Source organism: Saccoglossus kowalevskii, chromosome 16 (genome assembly GCF_978046115.1).
Source record: "Saccoglossus kowalevskii chromosome 16, keSacKowa6.1, whole genome shotgun sequence".
NCBI lineage: Eukaryota > Metazoa > Hemichordata > Enteropneusta > Harrimaniidae > Saccoglossus > Saccoglossus kowalevskii.
The window spans coordinates 10,571,360-10,595,249 of NC_140656.1; the positions used below are offsets into that span (position 1 = coordinate 10,571,360).

The 23,890-nt window shown below is 36.3% G+C and overlaps 1 protein-coding gene across 1 annotated transcript in view; it reads left to right on the top strand.

Moving 5' to 3' along the window:
* Window positions 1-1,265: 1,265 nt before the first annotated feature.
* LOC102810418 (cobalamin binding intrinsic factor-like) overlaps window positions 1,266-23,890 on the top strand; it is a 58,134-nt gene continuing 35,509 nt past the window's right edge. The window contains exon 1 of the mRNA XM_078008691.2: window positions 1,266-1,452. Coding sequence (XP_077864817.1) covers window positions 1,423-1,452 — 30 coding nt within the window. The 5' untranslated portion in view covers window positions 1,266-1,422. The remainder of the gene's footprint in view (window positions 1,453-23,890) is intronic.

Below are 23,890 nucleotides of genomic sequence, written 5' to 3' on the forward strand. Positions count from 1 at the left end.
GACGTTATTATCAACAATCATTTGTTTATTAATGGCATTCGAGAGCACTTCGGCAAGGACATTACCGATAATAGCATGTCAAATTGCCCACAGTAGAGGAAAAATGTCAGTATTTGTCATGTGTCGTGTCTTTTATGTGTGTTTTTCTTTACAGTTTTTGAACAAACTTCAATACATTTAATGTTTTTCGAACATGCACAAATGCCTTAACTGTAATTAACCTAACGTTGCTAAAAAAAAGGACCAAGAATCGCATTATAGAAGATACCATTGCTGAATTAAGTGTTTCTTTAGTTTTATTAGTTAAAAGTGATACCGTATGTGGATGCCATTCGATGCGTCACACAATATTATCACATCGTGACCTATGGCGGTAACCGTAAAAATGTTATCCTTTTTTTAGTCTTTTATATACTATTAGTTACTACAACCCATTTGGCGACATGCAGTATACCTCGAAATAATCAAACTATTTTCGTAACCGTGTCAGTGGGATTGATGATTTTACAATATATCAACTACGTTGGAGCTGCAAGCAAGGCCCACAACGGCAGTGCAATAGGTGATATATACTAGCATTTCCCAGGTAGCCTGTTAACATGTAAATTTTAAATCCGTGACAATTGTGTACATCGTCATCTTTAAGGGCCAGTCTGCAAGTGTTAAATAATATGTTATCATTTTTTTTTCGGTTTTTGTTTTTCACTCTCCTTTGTTAGCATTTGATAAATTCTTACACGAAATGTCGCATTCCGATAGCAGTCAATCTACTCTACGGTTGGGATCGGTTGTCGCGGTTACCATGGAAACGGGACTCCAGTACATCACGTTTGCCTAGCAACCGCGCACTGAACATTCATATAATGTGATGAATTTGCAGTGTCTGTAGCGGCGATATCATTTTCAAAGCGTCGGAATATTATACTTTCAAAACGTAGAGTGCAATTGTAAGTACTTTATAAATTAAATAAACGAGGGCGGTATCATGTGATGAGCACTGTAGTAAAAGGCAAATAGCGGACGTTGGAAATTCCATATTAATAATATGATAATGTCCCTGTGCCTTATTTGCATATTGATTCGTGACGTCATAATCATGTATCAGTCGTACCAATTTTTATTTGTATGATAATTTTCTCTTTCGAGCAGCGAAATTCCGGGGCCGTCATCATTGCAATGTGTAGTTTACCCATATGCAGCTGAAACCTGTCAGAGTTGAACAAAGCATCGGTCGATTGCAGCGGCTTCTGCTCACTGCCCCCATCGCGTATGTGGAGCATCGGCAGCAATGTTGTGCTCGGGACTGTGTGGAAAGTAGCCGCTGAAACTACGGATTAATTACGCTCATTTAACTTTGAGGCAGCTAGGACTTTAACTCGCTTCCGTGGATTATTCTAGCTGTGAAAGTGATCCGCTGTCAAGATGATGAGATCGGAAGCCTCCAAGCCTAAGGTACGTATTTTTTTTTCAACGTCGTCGGTGTGTACTACCACTGTGGCGTGTGCTTGCATATAGGTCTTACAACGTACCAACACTCGAGTTCCAGCTAACACCGCAAATGTAAGTGTTCCACCATGGAAATAGCATGTATTTAAAGTTGTTAAGGAGGTCACATATCTCGCCGTATTGACAGTGTCTACATGTATCGGTCTAGCGTTAGTGTCACGATCCACAGTACGCAGGCTTATATTGCGAACCCAATACTGTCATGATGTCGTTGACAAGAATGTGTTTATTTCTTAATTCACTAAGCTGGTTTAAGCATCGCGTTGGCGCGAAGGCAGCCGTTTGTTGTCTTAGAGATTGCACTATCTCGATAATTTGTACATTCATGCGTTTGCGTCCACTTCTCTTTCTTACACCCAAGAATTCCTGTAATACTTGAATATATATATCTCTAAATGTAAACAATGGCAAAGAGACACGACTTGGGTTTGACTGACCGACTTTCTTATAATAACAATTCTAATCGTTGAAGCTCAGTATTTTAACCATATGTTTACATCCTGATATCAAATTACGTTCAGTCTATAATAAAACCATGTGCCCATTCCTACCTGGGAATACTATCTAATTGAAGTCTCAATAACTCAGTGAAATCATGCAACCGTCTGCTCCGTAGTCGGTATGTCTCGATTCGTTCGTCCCACTGAAACATCACTACAGTCACTACGTATGATATATGTTGTTCTATTTTTAACTGCGGTGTACGATACAGACCAGAGTGTGTTTTATCGTAAATAACGCATTTCCCCGTGATGATTTGAAGGAAACAGAAATAATGATTGCTGTCCACTTTTCAGTTAATTGCCACGCGCTGGACTGTGACTTGCCACAAAAACGGCAATCTTTCTAACGAAGCCGTTGTCGGGTATGCCACATTATTTGTTCGCAATTTATGTCATTTCCGGTTTCGCACCTTAATCTTGAACCAGGTATGCAGGGCTTGATTTCGCAAATATGTTTGGGTCAAAAACAGACAGTAACAAGTAATTATCATAAAAAAATCGGTAACACTGAGTGGTGGGCAGCGGTGTATACCATGTGAATTAAAAGCGGTGATATACCAAAGGAATGTACACTTATGTTACCAGATACTCAGTGGAAGTACTGTTTACCGATTCAGAATTAGAACTATACTTTACAGAAACTGATATGCCATTTTTGTTTTATAAATTTTCGATACCGTAGCTGACTCATACATGACATGATGTCGTCGTTCTGGGGCTACTGACGTCACCAATGCCCTGATGATATACATCTGTAATTTCGCGAGGGAACCAATCAATCAGTGACGTTGAACATGATCAATTGCCCCGAGCGACCTAATTCTGTCATCAATTACTAAAGCAATTTCCCGCAAAAATTGAGGAGGAAATGCATTTGCTTAAAAACTTTCGCTAACCGAGTCACTTGTTCAATGCAAATGTATTTGTTTTGTGTTTTTTATCGTTGTTTTTTATGGAAACATGCTATTTCAGTGTTGGGATAGTCAGATGTACTGCAGCTGGGTTATATTAGTTAAGGGCTGTGAAGTGTATTTGTTTCTATGACAACCAATACTATATCTCAGCGCAACATTGCATTGATTCCTGTCCGCCATGTTGAACTGAGGAATGTGTGTTCAATTTTATAATGTGTTAGTTAGGACATTAATAATAATAATAATAAATACGTGCACATACACTGTTACGTGACCGTGTCATGTAAACTCAAAAATGCATAAACACATAAAATATGCTAATATAAAAAAACAGCTACAGAAATTATCGCATTATATTTGTTTGTAAGAAAGGCAAAAAGAATTTACTATAATGCCGAGCTGTTAGCAGGCATCGGAAAACAAAAAGTCAGAAGACAGCATCTGTAGACCAAGCTGTAGTTAATGAATCAATGTTTTATGGCCAAAACTAAATCCTCGTCTTGATTTTATAACATTATTTCTTTAGAAGCTTAAGAAACTGAATAGTTTCCATTATAGCTTCAGAGAAAAAAGGTAACACAAAATGATCATTACTTAACCAAACAATTGCGACTGATGACCATTTCGATAGAGGATCATCTGGTATGGGTATATTTGTTAATTCTAGGGGAAACCTTTGACACCATTGATTAACAAAGTGGTTTCACGGTTAAATTTCAAATTGAAAACAGTTTGTACATAATACATGCCCGATAACTTGAATACAAGCCGTGGAGTCCCCAAGGTCCTGTTTTAGGTCCTCTTCTTTTTATTCTACACATAGATATGTTGAATTCGTCAGCTGCGTTTAATTGTATCTCATTTGCAGCGTACAGGTATGTCAACTTTTTATCACACGACCGTTTCCAAGGGAATATAATAATTTGATTAATTGATGCAAGGTCAATGAATTAATCCTTAATGTTGACAAAAGCAAATTCCACAATTTAAAAAAAACACCCAAAAAAAAGATATTGACACCGTTAATAATTTACTATTAGATAATACACCTTTGAATTCACCTGTCTCTTTGAAACTTCACATTAAAAGTTATATTAAAACATATCCCGATCATTGCGACATCAATCACCAAAACTCATATTGGTGACGTCATACTTCATTCAGACACATTTGATGTATTGTATGGAAATGTGGGGTCATACATACGTGTCAATTATGAAACATATATTTTCATATTGCAAAACAGTTTGTCAGAATAACAACAAGAATTTTTGATATATAAAAATTGCAAATTGCAATTGCAGATTAGGCTCTTGATATTCAATTTAAAACAGAACAATTTAGCGATAGATTTAATTATTTCATGCTAATTTTACATTCGTATAACACTTAAAATGTGTTCGTTTGAAGGACAACATGTTCACATTGCAAACATAATATAATAGTTTAGTATTATTTGGAACTCATTACCAACGGTAATAAAATTGATTGTTATTATTTCTCGCGAAACAACTTTAATGGCCCTGAAAAGCCACATACTGAATTGTACGTTGTATATAAAAGTTATTACCAATAATAATAATGTAATTATAATAGTGGGAGAAAATGTATCATTAGCTCAAATGGGGCTACTTGTTATGATTTATCTGAATTTTGTACGTGTGCTATGTGCAATTTACTGTTTGTTGGTAGAAATAAATAAACTATGGAGCGTCATTGTTTAGTGCGTGTGCGTCATTGCTTAGTGCGTGTGCGTCATTGTTTAGAGCGTGTGCGTCATTGTTTAGTGCGTGTGCGTCATTGCTTAGTGCGTGTGCGTCATTGTTTAGAGCGTGTGCGTCATTGTTTAGTGCGTGTGCGTCATTGTTTAGAGCGTGTGCGTCATTGTTTAGTGCGTGTGCGTCATTGTTTAGAGCGTGTGCGTCATTGTTTAGTGCGTGTGCGTCATTGTTTAGAGCGTGTGCGTCATTGTTTAGTGCGTGTGCGTCATTGCTTAGTGCGTGTGCGTCATTGTTTAGAGCGTGTGCGTCATTGTTTAGTGCGTGTGCGTCATTGTTTAGAGCGTGTGCGTCATTGTTTAGTGCGTGTGCGTCATTGCTTAGTGCGTGTGCGTCATTGTTTAGAGCGTGTGCGTCATTGTTTAGTGCGTGTGCGTCATTGTTTAGAGCGTGTGCGTCATTGTTTAGTGCGTGTGCGTCATTGCTTAGTGCGTGTGCGTCATTGTTTAGAGCTTGCGCGACATTGTTTAGAGCTTGCGCGACATTGCTTAGAGCGTGTGCGACATTGTTTAGAGCGTGTGCGACATTGCTTAGTGCGTGTGCGACATTGTTTAGAGCTTGCGCGACAGTGGTTGATGCCTGGTACACGTACAGTAATTACTATGAGGTGCGCGACACTAGAAAGCCCTCGAGATCTATATGTGGTATATAACAAAACACAGGGACAGCATTAATAACATATTACCATACGGTACAACAAACGCACTATTCTGTCTTGGTTTTATAAAACACACTACAACGAGTATTGCAAACAGACGGCAACAATTGAAAAAGTTCCCAGCCGTTATTCGCTAAATTCCACGCTCATAGTAACATCTTAGAGCATTTTAATTGTTAATGATGGAAAAATAAGTGTTTCTTGCATTTTCTGGAGTGCCGAAATACTACTTTCTTTTTAACACAGCATTACCCAAACAAAGTAAACACGCCACTGTTTTCCTCAATACCGGCGAATGGCATTCTGGCATTATCCGCGTCAAACAGCGTCGACCAACACGCCCGCCTCACCATGTGTACTGCTTATCACGCATCCATATGATGACAGACCATTACTGAGGGTAACCATGGTTACCAGTGTGCTGGATGATCTATGTAAACATATGCATTTTTGCGCTTGAAGAAAAAACAAACACTTTTATACCGTATTTACATTTTTTTTTCAGGATTCGCTACTGCTGCGCGGTGAATGCGGGAGTCACCATGGCGACCTCCCAGTAGCTCTATGAGGCAATTTACTATATTAAGACAGTATTATGAGTTAATCAATATTTAATGAAGAGTATATTGTCAAAATATCTGCATTTCTATATCATGTGATCGCTTAGGGAACCAATCGAATTAGAATATAATACACTATCAATAATACAACACTTTGCATACGGTAACCTTTGACCTACAGCATTCATATTAAAGTCGTGTAATTCAAATTAATTACGTTCAATTAACGTTCTAGGTGAACTAATGAAACATTAAAATAGAGGTTGGGAATGAGACTGAAATGAAATGTTGTCAAATGTGACATGCCAGTATGTATGCAAATGAAAGACATATTACATTTAAACTTAGGGGGATCGCTGCGTAATTGATTGGCAGTATGACAGAACAATTTGATACCAAGCCATAATTGTTTCTGACAATGTAGTAGTACTCTGTTGACTTATCGCGATATTGTGTCTAAATTTTACAATGGGACAGTGTGTGTGTATGTTGCACGTATCTAGAAGATAAATAATTACAATGTGTTAGGGGTCCTTTTTTTTATTAACAATGTGTTGAGGGGTTCCTTGGTGTATATTTTCAGTTGTAACTATTGTAAGAGGCTGGTCATTATAAATTCTGTGTTGGAACATGGTAAAATTACCGTGCAATTTTTTTTTTTATTTTTTACTTCATTTTGTCAACGTTTTTCAAAATTCTTATAATGGTAAACTCCTCGCAAAATATATTGAAACCCAACTCAAGTTCAATTCAACCACTATGCTATATATATTATATATATTATACTATTTTCGAAAAAGGTCTTAGTGTTGACTTACACACATTTGCCAGTGAGGAATGGAGTGGCTGGAAAATTTGGTGGGAAAAATGCAAGCTTGAAACCGAGAAACAATCTTACCAACCACCCCCATGGTTTCAAATAGTCGATCCCTAAGAACGTGAATTAACACTTCTAGAGATATAAATGTTAAGACATTGTATATTGGTCGACTCTGTCTATAATAAATACACAGCATTCCTGGGGGAGCGGCTCCCAGTAATCCAAAGTGCTGAAATGTTGGCCTTTGATATGACGTCATTGTAACACTACATAGACGTTTACAACGCAGACACTAGTGAAACGTGCATATCCACGGCATTGTGAACCATCGTAAACTACGTGTCTGTTCGTCAGCTCTCAAGCGTAGAATTCATCCACCTTAATGTACACATCGTTATCATCATCATCATCATCATCATCATCATCATCATCATCATCATTGCGTGATTGCGTTTCTTGATGGTGTCATATTTTGTTAGCTAGTATTAAAGCGAGCGGGGAGTTGTCTCCTGCGCATGCGTCAGATGTTATTGTTTACAAACAATCGTCTACCCATGTGCCTTTGCGTTTTTAGCGTGTGTTATTATCGTCGCTTGGGACTAAATTCTCGCGCGTGCGTAGGTGACGACCCGCCCGCTTTAAGCTATATTCAGTTCAATTCTTCTCTGTGTACAATATACACAACAAATCCATTTTCTTCATATAATTTTAAATCCCAATGGTAATTCAATTTAACCAGCCAATCAACGAGTGTAGTGCACAATGATATCATTTTGAAAAAGTTTGAACGGCATTCTATCGACCAATAGAAACCTCTCGTTTGAGTTTGAAACGTGAAATTCTTAAATATTTATAAAAAATCAATAGAATGGGTTTATTGTATGGGTTTATAAACAAAACCGATTGTGACGCCGGGAAATTAAAAACAAATTATCCAGGAAAATATATTTTTGCCCATGCAGAGATAATTTATAAAATTAACTTTTGATAATTTGTTTCCGATTTAATCCACATAATGTCTTCAAGATAGTATAGTATATATTTTAGTATAACGGGCTTATAATTTGGGGAGTGAATTTAGATAAAAAAAAACATCTGCACACTGTAAATTGTTAATAAAAACAATCTTAAGCCAAATTTACATAAATATATTTATAAGAACATACCCCGGGCATACTTAACAGTAAAAATTAAAAAAACAAAATTACATCAAGATCGGATGAAATAAAATGTAGCGTGAAAGAAAAATATAATTTTCACAGTGGTTCTACAATTCCCTACACACACACACTCGCAATTTCTAATTGTCAACCCTTGACCCCTAGCATGCTGTAACGTGACGATCACTGTTGGTTATCAAGTCCTGGTAGGTGCTTTGATAAGAGTAAAATTGAGTTAGATTAAATACGTAACGCACTTTTCGTTACATTGCCTAATATTTAGTAATAACTTTTTAGAAGTTATCCCCACTTCGTTGTATTCCTTAATTTTCCGCATGAAATGTTTTCCAATTACACGTTGTACGAACACGTGCAGATCGATAGGTCATAGGATTATAGTGCTGTGTTTTAAAGTCAAAGCGTAGGCACCCTGTAACGATAATATGCTGGTAATACATACACATAAACATGATACTGGTTAAGTTTAACATTTAAGTTAGAATGACGTATTTCTTTGACGTATTGTTCCTATCTGAAAAGAGACATTATTATTATCTTTTCACCCGAACATGCGGTGTATGGATAGTCCAGTAAGAGTTGAAAAGCGTTTAGTTATAATCAACATTAACGTCAATATTAGTGAGCAATATGACTCCTCAACATTCACAATGAAGCCGACTCTCGGTATTAACGTCAGACGGATTTAGTGCCTGTGAATAAGTGGAGTAGAAAATGAAAATATAATGACTTTAAATTAACAAATACAATCAGGCAATCTTTCCAAAAAGGGTCTTTTGCAATTGTTTTTGTTGCTACGTTCATGGCGATACCATTGTACTTTACAAGGGCATTATGCATTATGAGTTCAAAATAATTTCAATGTGTTGATGGGCATACCATGGATTACACTAAGCGTCATATCACTGACCGTGATATTCGTCGAACTTCATATCCGTATGACTCTGAACGAAAATATATAAGGCTAAAAATTGGATCTGTTTCTTGGTGTTGCTCGAAAAAAGCAGGTCTTTTTTTTCGGCGTAATAACAAGGTTATTAAACATATAAGTTTATTGTGAAGTGAGCACTAGACGGAACATTGTTGCTATTCCATGAACGGTCTTCATGTGTAAGTTGCCATGGTTTCTCACACATACGTTATATTACACGTGAGTTTCGATACATTTGAATTAGCATGCAATATATTTGAAATGTGTTTAATCAGCGATCATGAACAACATCGACTGATATTCAGGTAGGAATCATAAATAGGCGTTTTCTTTGATTTTCAGGAATAGCGCTAAACATAATACAGTCACAATGAACAATGGTACATAGATAGATTTCATGTAACCATTACTTAATTCGAAAAAAAGGCTGTTTTTGCAGCAATGAGACAAAGTGGATGTGACAGACATCAGCGAAAGTAGACAGCCGAGAATTACATTAGATGCCACCAATTGCGAAAGGTTATACTCCCCTTGAATTGCCACACGCAAAGATAGCTATGTTAGGGAAGATATGATTTCAAATAAAGGTTATCTCGCACATGTCAACGAGTCCTTGTGAGGATTGTTTTGTTTTTTTGTTTTTTTTGGGGGGGAGTAGATTTTGACAGGAAAATCCATAAATATATTAAGAATAATTCATTTCAAAATCTAATAGATATGCACAAAAAAGAATTTTCATAATCACCGATTATACAAAAATAAATTACAGAAAAAAATAACTTGGTGTAGACAACAACAAAACTATAAATGAACCTGTTACAATACATGGTAGATAAAATAACTTGTCGAATTAAGATATAAATAAATAAAAATTTTAAGTGTTGTTGTTAAAACAACAAATACGTGCCAAAAGAATTTAATTTTTGTGACAGAAACCAAAGATCAATGAACCATTTAACATACTATTATACATATTATGTGATGATTAGTTCTCTGTATTGATTATATTATCAGCCATTTAAAACAATATAATTCTTTAAGCCTGAGTATTTTTTACAGATTAAAGCTGAGCCACAAAATGTGGTATATTAATTCCGAAAGCAAATGAATAAATTTCGATTGTCTAAGAAAAGGCACAGACGTTTAATCTGTTATTTGTTTTGTTTTTTACTTTAAATTTTATGAACTACCAATGACAGGACGATTTTTTTGCACTACTGGTATCACCTGAGCGAAGCGAAACGACTACTCAGCATAGTATCAATAGTGGTCGTTTCGCTCAGCTCATATGTTACCGGTAGTAATGTCATGTTAAAGTAAATCACCCCAGGCATGTCAACCATTTTTTTAAATAGGAATACAATTTAACTGAACGCAGATCAGACTTGTATTTGGATTGTGCATCTTTGTAAACTACTTGCATATGGTTTACAGGAATATAAATAGAAGCATGTAGATTGTCATCAATCACACCGCCAAAAATAATATCGTCTTATTATTAGTAAATTGTCACCCAAACTTAGAAGAACTGCATAAATGCAATCTGGTGACACCCCCCCTTACATGCATACACATTTACATATAACATAGCTTGAAATCATGACACGTACTGAATCTCAAGAAAAATCACCTAAGTGAAATCAATATTGCATGAAATGCTGCAGGCATTCAATATATGAGGTAGTGTCAAAGATTGGTCTGAAATCACCTTATATTTCAATACAAGGGAATGGGTGTTGTAAATTAAGTATTTGTTGTTATTATAGAGAAAGTGAACTGTAAAATACGTTACTTAACTAGTATTGTATTTATCATAACCGTATTTCTCTTAATAATGCGTTATTTCTTCCAAGAACATTACGATATTTGTTTCGAATTGAGCTCGAGGTTTAGCTGACTACTTGAATTCAACACTATGCAGGATCGAATAATGAATAATGTATCCGACGTGAAAAGCTGCGAGTCACTTGAATAACCTCAAATATTAAAGCTAATGAACTCTCACAGTCCATTTCTCTGGTGTCACATAGACGCAAAATGCGTTGAGAAATGTTAGTTTAATAAAGTTTTGAATATTCAAATTTTGCGATTGTATATCACTACTACTCTTGCTTGCCAAAAGTAGAACATTTACATAGCCAATTGCAATTGGTGTGCTGGAGTGATACAATGAATACAGGGAAGCGATGTAACCCGTGTACTACTGTGCAACATCTTCTGCACCCCTTGTAAAACAAACAAATGGCATGTTTCACTGAGAAATAGTGGCGCAGCGAATTACGCCACGCCATTGTTCGTTGTTTATTTTACAATATTCATTTTCAGGATCGAAAATTTTGACATCGTTTTAGATTCAGTGTTGTACTTCCCTGAAGGTAGTAATATTTGTTTACCATTTAATATCAGTCAAAATTACCAGAGGGACCCCGGGAACTATAAGAAACTGTACGCCTAACCTGTGGGATGTCGGCTGGCATTAGTGAATAAAAAGGAATAAGTAAAGCTCCAGCAACCTCACATTGAAAAAGCAACAACTATTCTCCAAACTGGTGAATTTGTCGTTTCTTTCGTCTGTTTTTTTTTTCATTTTTTACACATAGATCCCAACCAATACCCCAATACCCCCCCCCCCATACAGGATAAGTTTACAGTTATTATAGTTTCTGAGCTCCCATTGTTTTGATTTGCTTTTAGTATAGTCTTGTTCACACAAGTGCAAGTAGAAAATAGGGTAGATTGTATCATAGAACTCAATGATTTTACCGACGATTTCCAGGTTTACACCACCGCGTACCGACTTTGTATCTAGCTTCCGAGGCTTGATGTTGTAATACACAAAATTTCATTGTAATGGGCAAGTGGCGATTATGTTATCGTTTTTATTTGGATCAGGCAGTCCCAGGACTGACATACAGCCTGAGTGAGCACAATGGATCCCACAATCGATCGTGTCTACGCTGGAAGTCTCAGTCGGTATGAATATTTAGTACGCAACGTATTGTTCAGCGTGATACCAGTTACGCGCCATGTCATCCTTTCTAAAAGTCACGTGGTATATCGTCTGAGCACGCGTAGTAGATTCAAATGACATACGTTTCGTGGGAGTGCTTCAAAAGGGAAACGTTTGTCGGTACTTCACTCGAAACAAATGCATACCGTGCACATTTATTAACGGGATATCACACAGACAATAAGTATTGAATTCGAGTTTAATCACAGACATTTCCCCATCAGTTTAATTTCTAAGCGAGCATCCCCATATTGGCGCGTAGTGTCCAGGTAGTATCACTCGTCCCCTTGGTCAAACACTATATAATTTACGAACACTTTCAGGCGGTCGTAATTTATATATTCCAAACAATGTTTGGGAATAACAAAGTAGTGATGATAAATATTTAATAAAGAAAATGATAGACTGTCACTACGTACAATTAAAATTCGTATCTATGTGCGACATTTCCACCCGTAAATGAAATTAACCCTAGGTTTGAAAACTATTTTTTGCAAGGGATATCATACTGCTGCGAATTAAATAATGCTATGATTTATTGTTAATACTACCAGTCATCAGTGCAATTTGATAGCATTACTTTTTAAATATAACTGAACGTTTAAAAATACCTTATCTTACTGTTACAATCATTATAGTCACTTCAGCGGCGGGCATCGACCCTCCAAAATCAAGATAAAACCCTTTGTGTCAGCAAAATTTGCCCCTCAAAATGCAGGAAATAGCGTTTCTGAGGCATACCCCCCCCCCCTTCATTCAAAATTCCGTTCTGCCGCCTCTGCACTGTAACTTTCAGTACTTTCAATTTTGATTGGGGTACATGTAAATGATTTTTTTTATCTTACAAGAGAACCACACAGCTTCGTTGTGATTTGTCGAACTATACCTTGTAGACAAGTAGTTTATTTTTAATTTTTTTTATTAAATATAATACCAGTGTCCTATGTTGGTGAGTGGCACTATAATGGACACTAACCACTTTTGAACAAAAACTGACTTCTTGCACAAATCTGTAAATAGCTGAGTTGTAATATTGCCCTCAGAGGGGGGTTAACTGTACAATGATATTTGTTGGTATTGGAAGTATGCTAATACACGTCTTACTTGACATTTGAATTACAACACTGATATGACCTTGATATATATCTGGTTTCATAGTGACATTACTGAAGTGACGTCACATTTGCCCCCAGATTGTCATGTATTTATAATGGACTTTTGAGGAATTCCATATCTAATAATGTGAGAATGTAAGCGGTATTTTTAATAACGAGACAAGTTTCAAGTTTCCAATGATTGGTGTGAAGCTAACAAATGTCAAGTGTATTTGTCAGTTGCACAACTATAATTGAATGAGATTGTTTATAGTCATAACGGTTTATGGAAGGGAGGTGAAACTCTGTGATATTTGAATTGGTGCTAAACAATTGAACATACACAGATATACATTAAAAATAATATCATACTAATTAATTCTATATTTCTTGACAAATATCACAATAATACAATCAGCTCTGCGTAATAAATTAAACATCTAGGTCGTAATCAAGTAGAGAGGTGCTAAACGTCCCAAAAGTACAAAGCGAATCACAATTCGGGAGATATCTATATCACAGGTCGGAGATTGTTCTGTTGATGTTCTTAGTTCTTAGGGTTTAACAACTCTCAACGGTGAGTGTAAATTGCTAATCGTCTATCACTGAACTTAGCAATATTGTCCACGGCACACAATGAATTTGGCAATGACAAATGTTGGATCTTATACCAACTGATTTTCACTTTCACGTTTTCGAAATGATTGCTATATCTAATTCCTGATACAAATGGGTGTTGGCGGAATGTGTATCTTATTGTTTAAACTCTCAGTTTTTTTCAGATAGAACCATAATTTCAAATTAGCTGAGTATGTTTTCCATCTCGGAATAGTTAGCTAATTGTAAGGAAGTGGCGACAAAATGTGGAAAGAGTAAATGCCTACATTGGGTGGTTGACTTTGACACATGCATGCATGTTTAGGTAATGTGGTGAAATGAAGTGCTATAATTTGATAATTACGTTTATTCTTCTCCTTCATTTGTTTTTACTTTTTACTTGTTTTTTACGGTTAATATTAAGGTTATAAGGATAATACCTCAAACTATGCATGAAGACAGTAGAGCTGGAGTATCGACCGACGCGCAGCGGAGTGCATACTTTGGGGTATCCTCGTAATAACCTTATTATTATACATCTTTTCCTTCCAATGATACATCATGTGAATGCCGAAATTCAAAATGTTTAGAACAGAATCAGCGAACTTCTTTGTGCGGAGTCCGATAAAACCTATGCGCGTAATTTCCTAATATGGTAGGATCATGAAAATACCTCGTAAAATACCGCAAAATTACGGCACACTATAACTTGTGGCGTTACGGTGACAGGTGTATAATAATATTATATATTATCTACCCGAATTAGATGATATGTTGTATGATTTTTATGAATTCCTCTAGTTGTATAATAAGTACGAAGATCATATTCCAATATGACTGCCCTTCAACACGTGTCCCCCCTTAGCATCGGCCAGCAAAACATATTGCTGTGCACATTGAGAAAGTTCACCGGCAGCAGCAACAGATTTACAGATTTACCATGATTATTTGGTAAAACAATTTATGAGTGATGCACCGTCTATCAGTATCATTATGTTTTCAGGGTCAAAGCACGGCAGCAAATCAATAAATTGCAATTACATGTGACATGAGTAATGAACATACATCAAATACATGAATACATTTGAATATATTATTCGTTCGTGTGTTCTTGAACTTGTAATACAAATATTGAGATTCTGACTACAATAATGTCCTCTGTCCGGGAACAAATAACTAACAAACAAACAGTCAACAGGATATCCCTCTATTCTTCACAAATGACAAACAATTCATGAAAACAAAACAGGTACACTTCAGTAAATAGTCTAATCATTAAGAGAAAGATGAAGTGATGTCACGTGTTTCAAAAACATGCTGCCCCAGATGTGGCGCAAGCCATATATCATGCAGAGTCAATGGTTTCTGTTAGAAATATGAGGTCTACACACGAATTACAACATCTGAGATCATATGTGTAAATGTGTTATCGTATTTAACCCTAAGCACTTTAGGTCTGCCAAATAGAATGATAACGTTCTCTACAAAAAAAGAAGCACAGTCTCTTTAAACAACCAGTCGGATTAAAATCTGATGTAGGTATAGACTTTTCAATTTTGATATATAAATTGTAAATTGTGATTTTATCTTTACTTTGCTATTAAGTTTTATTTTTATATCATTTCCCGGTCGTCATAACTGAGATGCGATATACACATATCTCACTATTGGCAACGAAAACCAAACAAAAATACCAATATAAAAGTATTTAAAAAATGGATCCTATACCTAGATTGGATTTTAATAAGATCGATTAACTGTTCTGCTTAATTTTGTATTACAGTAACTAGCAAAGAATTTCCATATATCTTATTTTGTTAATGTTACCAAATTTTACATTTACCCAATTGAAAACACATTTATAAGAATCTCGGTCTTGTTTTACATTAAATGTTGTTATGACTAGAACCTCATTGCGGGGTTTATAAGATTTATTGACCAGTAAACTAAACTACATTGAGAATATTGTTAATTGGATATATATTACGTATAATGTTAGATTTCCTAAAGCACATTGCCCAGTAAGCTGAACTACAGTACAATATTAATTTCACAACCGCATATATAAGTAATTTAAAAATACAATTCTAATATTAGAATATTTGTATCGATAGTCAAAAGCAATATTACTAATGCTCCCGTGTGTGGTCTCCTAAGTCCTACACAGCGTTATCTTATCAGCAAATTGAATTCGTTCAAAGAAACGTTATTAGGTTTCTTATGTATGAAGAAAAGTGTTTTATATTACGCTGACGTAATTATACCTTTGTGTAACCAATTCAACCTGCTTCCATTGGAAATATGTAGAAATATGTTCACATAAATCGTTTCCTAGTACATATATTTGTGTGCATATTTTATTCCTCTGCTCTCATATACCACAGGCTCATTGAACAGGAATCCTTCTGGCAGCCTAAAACACCTTATACCTTGTGGGCTAATGCTGTTCAATGGAATATCTAACCATGAGACTATTACCATTTTTTGCATTTTTTTTTCCATAAATTTAAAAATAATTAGTCGCCTTCTTTAGATAATAACTTGTGATTTATTTCACTCGCATTATTGTATATTAAATCATTAATAGTAATTTTGTTTGTGAATGCATGAATTGCGTTTTCTAAAATCAAATTCATAAAACCTAGACTTACTACTCAGTTTGAGGTTTTTCAAATAATATCGAGATAATGGATATTCTGTCATAATCGTAAAGATCCGTTAATTGCAATTTTAATATCTTAGGCTAGGGAGTTGCAATTTTATTATATTAGACTAGGGAGATCCAATATGTTCAAATTGCACGTATATGAGATACTAGTACTCATACAACTGGTTTGTCTCCAAATTTATCTCGTAAAATTCACAGTAGATTTTGACATTTGCTAGTTAATCAGTTAATTTAAAACTGAAAGATCAGTCTGAACTGTGAAGTTTTGTGCGCAGATTTAGTATTTCTAAACATTGTTATCAGGTTTTGCTTTACAAGACGGTGACAAGGATTCCCATGCCCTAGTGCGGTAGATGACATCTACAGATGTGATTGACATGACTTGTGTATAGGCTGCGTTCAAAGTGTTGGTAATTAAATTGGTATGACGTGTGGTACGTGCAAATATTAGTCAAAGATATAATGTGATGCAATATGTTGCCTTCCTTCAAACCTAGGAGTCAAAACCCATTGTGAGTGAGTCAAAACCTTCTAAACGCCCTCTCTTGCCTGATTTAGGTCTGGAGCAGACAACCATTCCGGTACCCAATGGAAGATGTTTAGTAATCAGCAGTCTATCACCGCCATATTTCTGCTAGTCGCCTGATAATCTATTCCGCCACATGCTTTGTTTCCAGACACTTTTTACCAACATCTACAACTAGTTTTACAATGACATAATGACTTCACTGCCCGACCTAAATCAAGTCCAAATTTGCCACCGCAAGGCTGTTATGGCAGTCATCCATTTTCCAACGCACATATAGTCATGAAACATAAGATTCGGCCAATTTTTCTCACCTCTGTAAGCAGTTGCACTCTGCTATACCACAATGCACTGTCCCATAGCATGTGGTGAACGCACACTTACAACGTCTAGATGGACATGCACAATAAACCATTTTCCGTTCACTGCGCGATCTCGCGTTATATGTGAAATCGAAGTAAAAACAGGACAAACAAAGGCCATAGCGTTGTAGTGGCGTTATAAATCGCATGGGATTCGACAAACGCGAAAGTATTTGGGGGATATTTCCACGTTTAATAATGTGCTGTACACATTTGATAATGGTCAATTTCGATAAAGTAAGTGTTTTCAAACGCAATATTTCCCTGTCAAAGATCGGCATTTCGATGAGAGTTACGAAATAGAGAAATTCTAGTTAAAAATCAAATCGTTCGATTTATGCGGCAGACGTTCGGCGCGCGTCTTCCACGCAACTAGATCTTACAGTTGAACGAAAAATCACATATTGGAATGCTTAACATCATACAAAATGTAGAATATAACTCACAAAAAAAGCTTAGTATAATCATGTTCAGTACGATCTACAGGGACAAGATAATGCATGCTACTTTGCGCGCTGACAGACAAGGCCCCCAATGTCACTCTGCTCCTCGTTGCAGTCCTTACTATCACACTTCTTAGCTGAGGCCAAAATACTAACTTTGCATTTGTCGAGAGGGCATGGGTGCAAACATAATTTTTTAATTGGAGGAAGCTGTTTGTAGTGAATCAGCACTGTTGAACCAGTCAGCTTGGTTTCTTGAAGCCTTTCAAGTGAATTTGTTGTGCACTTTCAGACATGAAACCGGGAGAGCATGTGATGTCAAATGGTCGAACCAAAGCCTTACATAATGCTCTCTTTTCTGAGATCATTGATTTGCAGGTGTCATTCATTTCAAGGTCACCACTTCCTGGCATACAAAAGCGCTATGGGTTGAGGATGTGGCGAAAACCACACTTATTATCTTATCTGACTTTTGTTTTGACAGGCTGTTCAATGGAGGGCTTGGTGATGTAAGCACAAGGCACTTTGATTAACCTCCAGTGTACTCTTGAAGGCCAAACACATATCAGAGCCCTTATATTAATAACTATAAGCAGGGTAAAAAAGGCAAGGGGTTAGGTCTTATCAAGGGAAGAGCCAAAGTAAGAGATGAAGTATTCATCAAGGCAGCGGGGCTAACCAGCTCGGTTATTAAGCATTCTTTTTTGGGGATTCCCGGTGGCCGAGGGGAAGACGTGTAGTGGCGTGAAGCTAGGCGATTAGGTGCCGTACGCGAGCGCCGGTTCGAGTCACGCACGCAGTACGTGTTTACTATAATTAGACATAGTCTTTACCTTGCCGTTTATTCGGTGTTATTTGCTTACTTTACAATTGTTAGGTCCAATGCTGCTTGATAGGGTTCTTCTGTCACCCTTTGAGTAAATGAAATTGAAATGAATGACATTCGGTCTGACTCAACCATCCCATTTATTTTGTTAACTACAAGATACTGTCAATAGTGCTGTATTTAGTGTCAATCAAGTAATTGGTTGAATTGAGATACCTAGTGTACAAATGCGTGTTCTATTAGGGCACCCTCTCGGATAACTTTCAATTATCCAAGATACCATTGTAAGCATTCAATTAACACCATTCGGCAAAATCCAGTTACCACAGATTTGATTCAGTCATACTACAACTCAATATTGTATTCCTCAACATGAAAACTAGTACCCAGCTAGTCTTTTCACTCATTTTGACTGAATAGTCATGTTAGTTATGTTCATTACTCTGAGCAGTAGGCTGGTCCCCGCTATCCCAATACACGCCACACAACATTCAATGGATATTAGATTAAGGGGCAACATTATTTCAGATATTAAGGCTTTTGTTTTATACATTTACTAATTTCTATGATTAGGTTAACAAATTATTATATATACGTTTGCCAACTTCTAGGCCATCCGAATTTTACAGTATACTGTGATAGTTGTTTTTTTTTTGATGTTTTGAAACCGTTCACTTAGGTAACCGGGATTCGAATTTTCTCGACGTTGGACTCACAAAAAACACACCAAAGCTCAATTCGTGTCACCTTCGATTCTCTCGCTGCCTTGTGCTCCCTCCACGGGACAGCTTCAAATCACTTTATTAACTCTTCAACTTACTAGCCAATTACAAGTTAGTATCAAAGCTGCAAGGCGTTGCCTCAAAACAAACAGCCAATCACACGAAAGTTTTACACATCATAATACAATTGATTAATCGTTACTACATAAGGAAAACCACTATCATAGTGTCAACGTCAGTTTATATTTATGGACGCTAATGGTCTTGCAATAACATTCCACAGTTGACATTAATATACATCATTAGTTGTGGGTTCTGGCCATATACCCTCCAAGATGCCATATAAGCTTGAAATTTACAAGCTCATGAGAATGTGTCGACAGATCTCAGCCACAGACTATCTCAAGGCTGACCCAAGACTGCGTCTCTTGTGGTGTTCTCGCCAAGACCAACTAAAACTCTTTATTCACTTTCAAAACCTTAACCAATTACAAAGCAGTTTAAAAAAACTCTAGGGCGTAACCTTCACACATTCAAGTTGCACATAGCCAATCACACTAAGTACTGGACACGTCATATCTTTTGATTAATCGTTCACTATATCAATAACCGCGAATAAAAACTGTCAGAAATAGTCGTCCGGATAGCGACGGTTATATCGTAATTAGTTCCAAATCACTGAGTCAAGTTCCGTCGAGGAACTCACATGAGTCTAAATGATGACAGATATAACACAGCCATTCACTAGTAATCAGCTAAATAAGTCGGTCAGCAGATACACACAAACCTAATTCATGACAACACTACAGTTCATGTACAATAGCGGCACAACAACGCTTGAAGATCTACTTCTTTTTCAGAAACACTGAACACATTTTTCTAAAATTTAGTTTTTAGCATCAATGTGTGAAGTACATTAAAGTTTGAACGTACTTTTATAGTTGGCCACCATTTTAGTATATTTCTTGTGAACAGGGAACGTTTTTACTGGTGCAACAGATCGTCTTCAGGATTAAGCTATTTCAGACAGTTGAAATATATTTTAAATCAGTCACGTAAATTCGTCGTTGATTTTTGACATAAAAATATCAAAAGTCAGCTGATCAGCTTGATATTTTGTATATATTATGTATGACCAAAAATTTTTGTACGATAAAATAAAATAATTTCGATAAATCACGTGGTTTGGACGCAATCTTGAATTTCCAGAAAAGATCCCCCCTAACTTAATTGCGTGCTGGATTGGAGTCAATTGGATTTTCCGGGCCTTTAGCATGGTACACGTTTCCATTCCCTTTCACTTCCCATCAATTTTCCTAAATGCTACTTACTCATCCAGGCCATCTGCGTTTAGCGAGGTGGGGACATAGTCATGTAATATTATAGTACAGGCAGAGGGTCTGACCTGGCACAATAGGCCTTTATAGTGCTCATTGCTTACATTCAGTCAGATATGTAACAGTTAATTCGCACACAGCATTTCACATCATTTGTACTGCCCTCATCGAAGGGGTTATGAGAGGGCTATGACACATGTTCCCATTATGACAACACCAATTACTCATGTTGACACATGATGAAAGGAAGTTTTGAGCCTTACTATCGCCTCCTGTCGGATTGAAATGAAACATACGCGCGGCAATGGACATCCTTTATACTCCCCATCGTGTATTTGTATTATAATAGCTGACATAATTATTGGTGATTGTAATATTTATAGATCAATAAAAAAAATCATTGAATGCCGTTTTGAAATGCTATTGCTAAAAATATATGGAGAAAACGTTTTTGATTTCCATCCGAAATGCGTAAAAGAAATGAAATTTATGCAAGAAAGGAAATGATACTGTTTTGCATGAATATTACATCACGATATCTGGCCTTTTATTTCTCATACATGAAAATAAAATCGCGCGAAAAAAGTAAAGTATTTCGCAGTATACATAAGAGAGTCGTAAAGCTGAAACACCTGATCTTGTTCATATGTTTATTAGCACGCTCAGGGAAAACAGGAGGCACTTGTATTTTACTTGTACTAGATAAGCCTCGGAACATCATCTCAAGTCTAGTTGGTTTTCAACAGCAATTACCTAGCAACTCAGTATAGGAAGGGACCCCTAACTTCTCAGCAAAAGTTGAATGCGTCATTCTATACCATGGGACCCAAAGGTAGTAGGACTGAAGGTGATTACGTCATGAGGACACATACGTTTCTTTAGTAACTCATGCATAAGGTTACCCCTCCCCTTCTGAGGCATCATAAAGGTCCAGAAGCATGTAGAGATATTTAATTGCCACCTTTGAACAATATTTAGTAATGAGTAAGGCTTGAGAGCTCTCCTTCGTTTACATGATTTAAAACTTACTGTCAGGTGAAGCTAGCTTAGTCAAATTACAGTTCACTGTCGTATTGTCGGTACTACCCTAGACACCACCCCTTAGGCCAGGCTCTGACCTAACTGTAGTCTCCCCCACTGTCCTTGGACTGGCAGGGGTTGTACTGTTATCGATTCTCATCTCCAATACAAGAGAGCGTTCATTGCTTTGTGTTAGGCAGATTCAACCAATTACAGGCGACCTGAAGACTCCCCCATATAGCTGTGATTAGGATTAGACCTTAAGCTAATCTGATTAGGGGAGTATTACCACTGGTTGTAATTATATAAGTAGAGGACTAATGTTGAATTATTTAAAGTTTCACTTCGTGCTTATTTTGGAAGTAATTCCTGTATGAACACTAGTCTGTGTGGAAAGATTGGGTTGGGTCAGACACTATTCATTGTTTTCTTATTTATATAAATACCTTACATATGCAATACCGTATGTCTTGGTTGTATGACTTAAAGGGTGGTGGTCGTCACGCCGCGCATGTGCGACATTTGTTTTGGTAAACACTGATTTTTCCATAATCTAATGGGCTCTTCTAATGAAAATCACGAGTACGAGTTTTGACCTGGGTGCAACGTACACTACCGCTGGCGACTCGTTCGATACCTTACAATCTCCAAAGAAAATACCTCGCTAAAGTTTGGTAACGTCTCAGTTTGTGCAACAGTCATGCGTGGCGCGACGACTACTTTAAGCAAATATAATTAGTTCTTACACATATTTTCAAACTTAATTATGGCGATAAATATAAACCAGTAGCATGTGCTCCTGAGAAATTTAAGCCAGTCGCAAACGAAATTTTTGACATGAAAATATCTTTGCATACGAACGTTTCATTATTCGTAGAACCGAGAATAATTCGACGGGGTAATTTAAAACGAAATTTCATCCTTGGAAACAGTTGAATTTCGGGTTCCAAAGTTTTAGGTTCTGTGAATAATAAAGCGTTCATATTTATTTACACAAAGAAGTTTCTATTCGCAGGATCGCCGAATATGTAATTGTGTTATAATTTCGTAATATCCGGGGAAGATTCAAGATTTCCGCTCCATATAGTAAATATCGGTAAATTATTCGCATTTATTTTATAACCATTTATACGCCAGCTGACTGTGATCACGAATAAATAACAAGGATTTGGAATTTAATTTGACCGGGAAATTTGTGTCGGTAAAGAAAAACCAGCTTTGGGTTACATTTAGCAAAGCTGCAACATCGTTAAGTAATCTCGGTACTCAATAGAGATTCCATTGACTCAATAATCGCAATGATGTCATATGAGTGGAGTAAATTTACAAAGAATATGCACAATCCTACATATGGTTAAATATACATACACATATAGTGAGTATCCATAATCCATAACTGGGTCATGTTGATACGGGAGAAGCCGTACTACAATATATTCGATCTCGCACAATATATAATAGTGGTTTACCGTTTAGAGGCATATACCATCCTTACTAAATTGTCGGATAGAGAACCAATGTTTATAGGCCATTTTAACACTTATTTTTCTTAAGAGAATAAATTTTAATTGCCCACATGTTAAACTATTTTTTATTAATCTATTCGCGAGCGTATAATGGCTAAAAAAGAGTCGTGAACAATTAATTGTTCCATCCTGAATTGAGTAATTACGCGTAGGACTAATTGCCCAATTACATATATGATACGTGCGACAAATCCATATTAAGTATGTAGTTTGTTTTGTCAATTTCATGAATAACTCATGGTCGAAGGAAATGCGACTTAAATTGAAAAGAATATGTACTAAACGTGGTCAATGTAATAAATCTAATAATTATCCTAACCTTGAGTGATTAGACAGCAATGACCTATATCGTATTTTTACGATATTGCTGATGAAGTATATGGAGGAGTTTCCGGGTAGGGTCATTTTCTTGAATACTAGTATAACAGTAATAATTAAAAGTACATATTGATATCAAGTGATTTTAATATCATTGCCTATTAGTAATTTTTTTTTAAATCAGTATTTTTTTCTGTTTTTGTTAAATATTTGTTTTATTGAAATGCATAAAATTATTTATTATTTCATAATTCAAGTCATTTTCCCCCAAACTCGATATGTCACTTGACCAATGTTGCCTTCTTTTCAGACATTACCTTCCATGCATTGCGGTTCTTGATTAAACGTGGCTTTGTTGTATCGAGTAATAGGAAACACGCCGTATGCATTATTAAAGGCTCTATAAAACAACATGACTAGCTACATGAATGTGTTATAATAAATCCATCAATGCCACAAGATCCTGTCTCAATGTATTGCATGTTTTACAATGCGTATTTACATATCAATGGCGCCGACAGGCTGGATTAATTTCCTGTATAATTATTTATGACTTATGTTTTTGTGTTTATTTTTCGCATGGCATTTTAAAA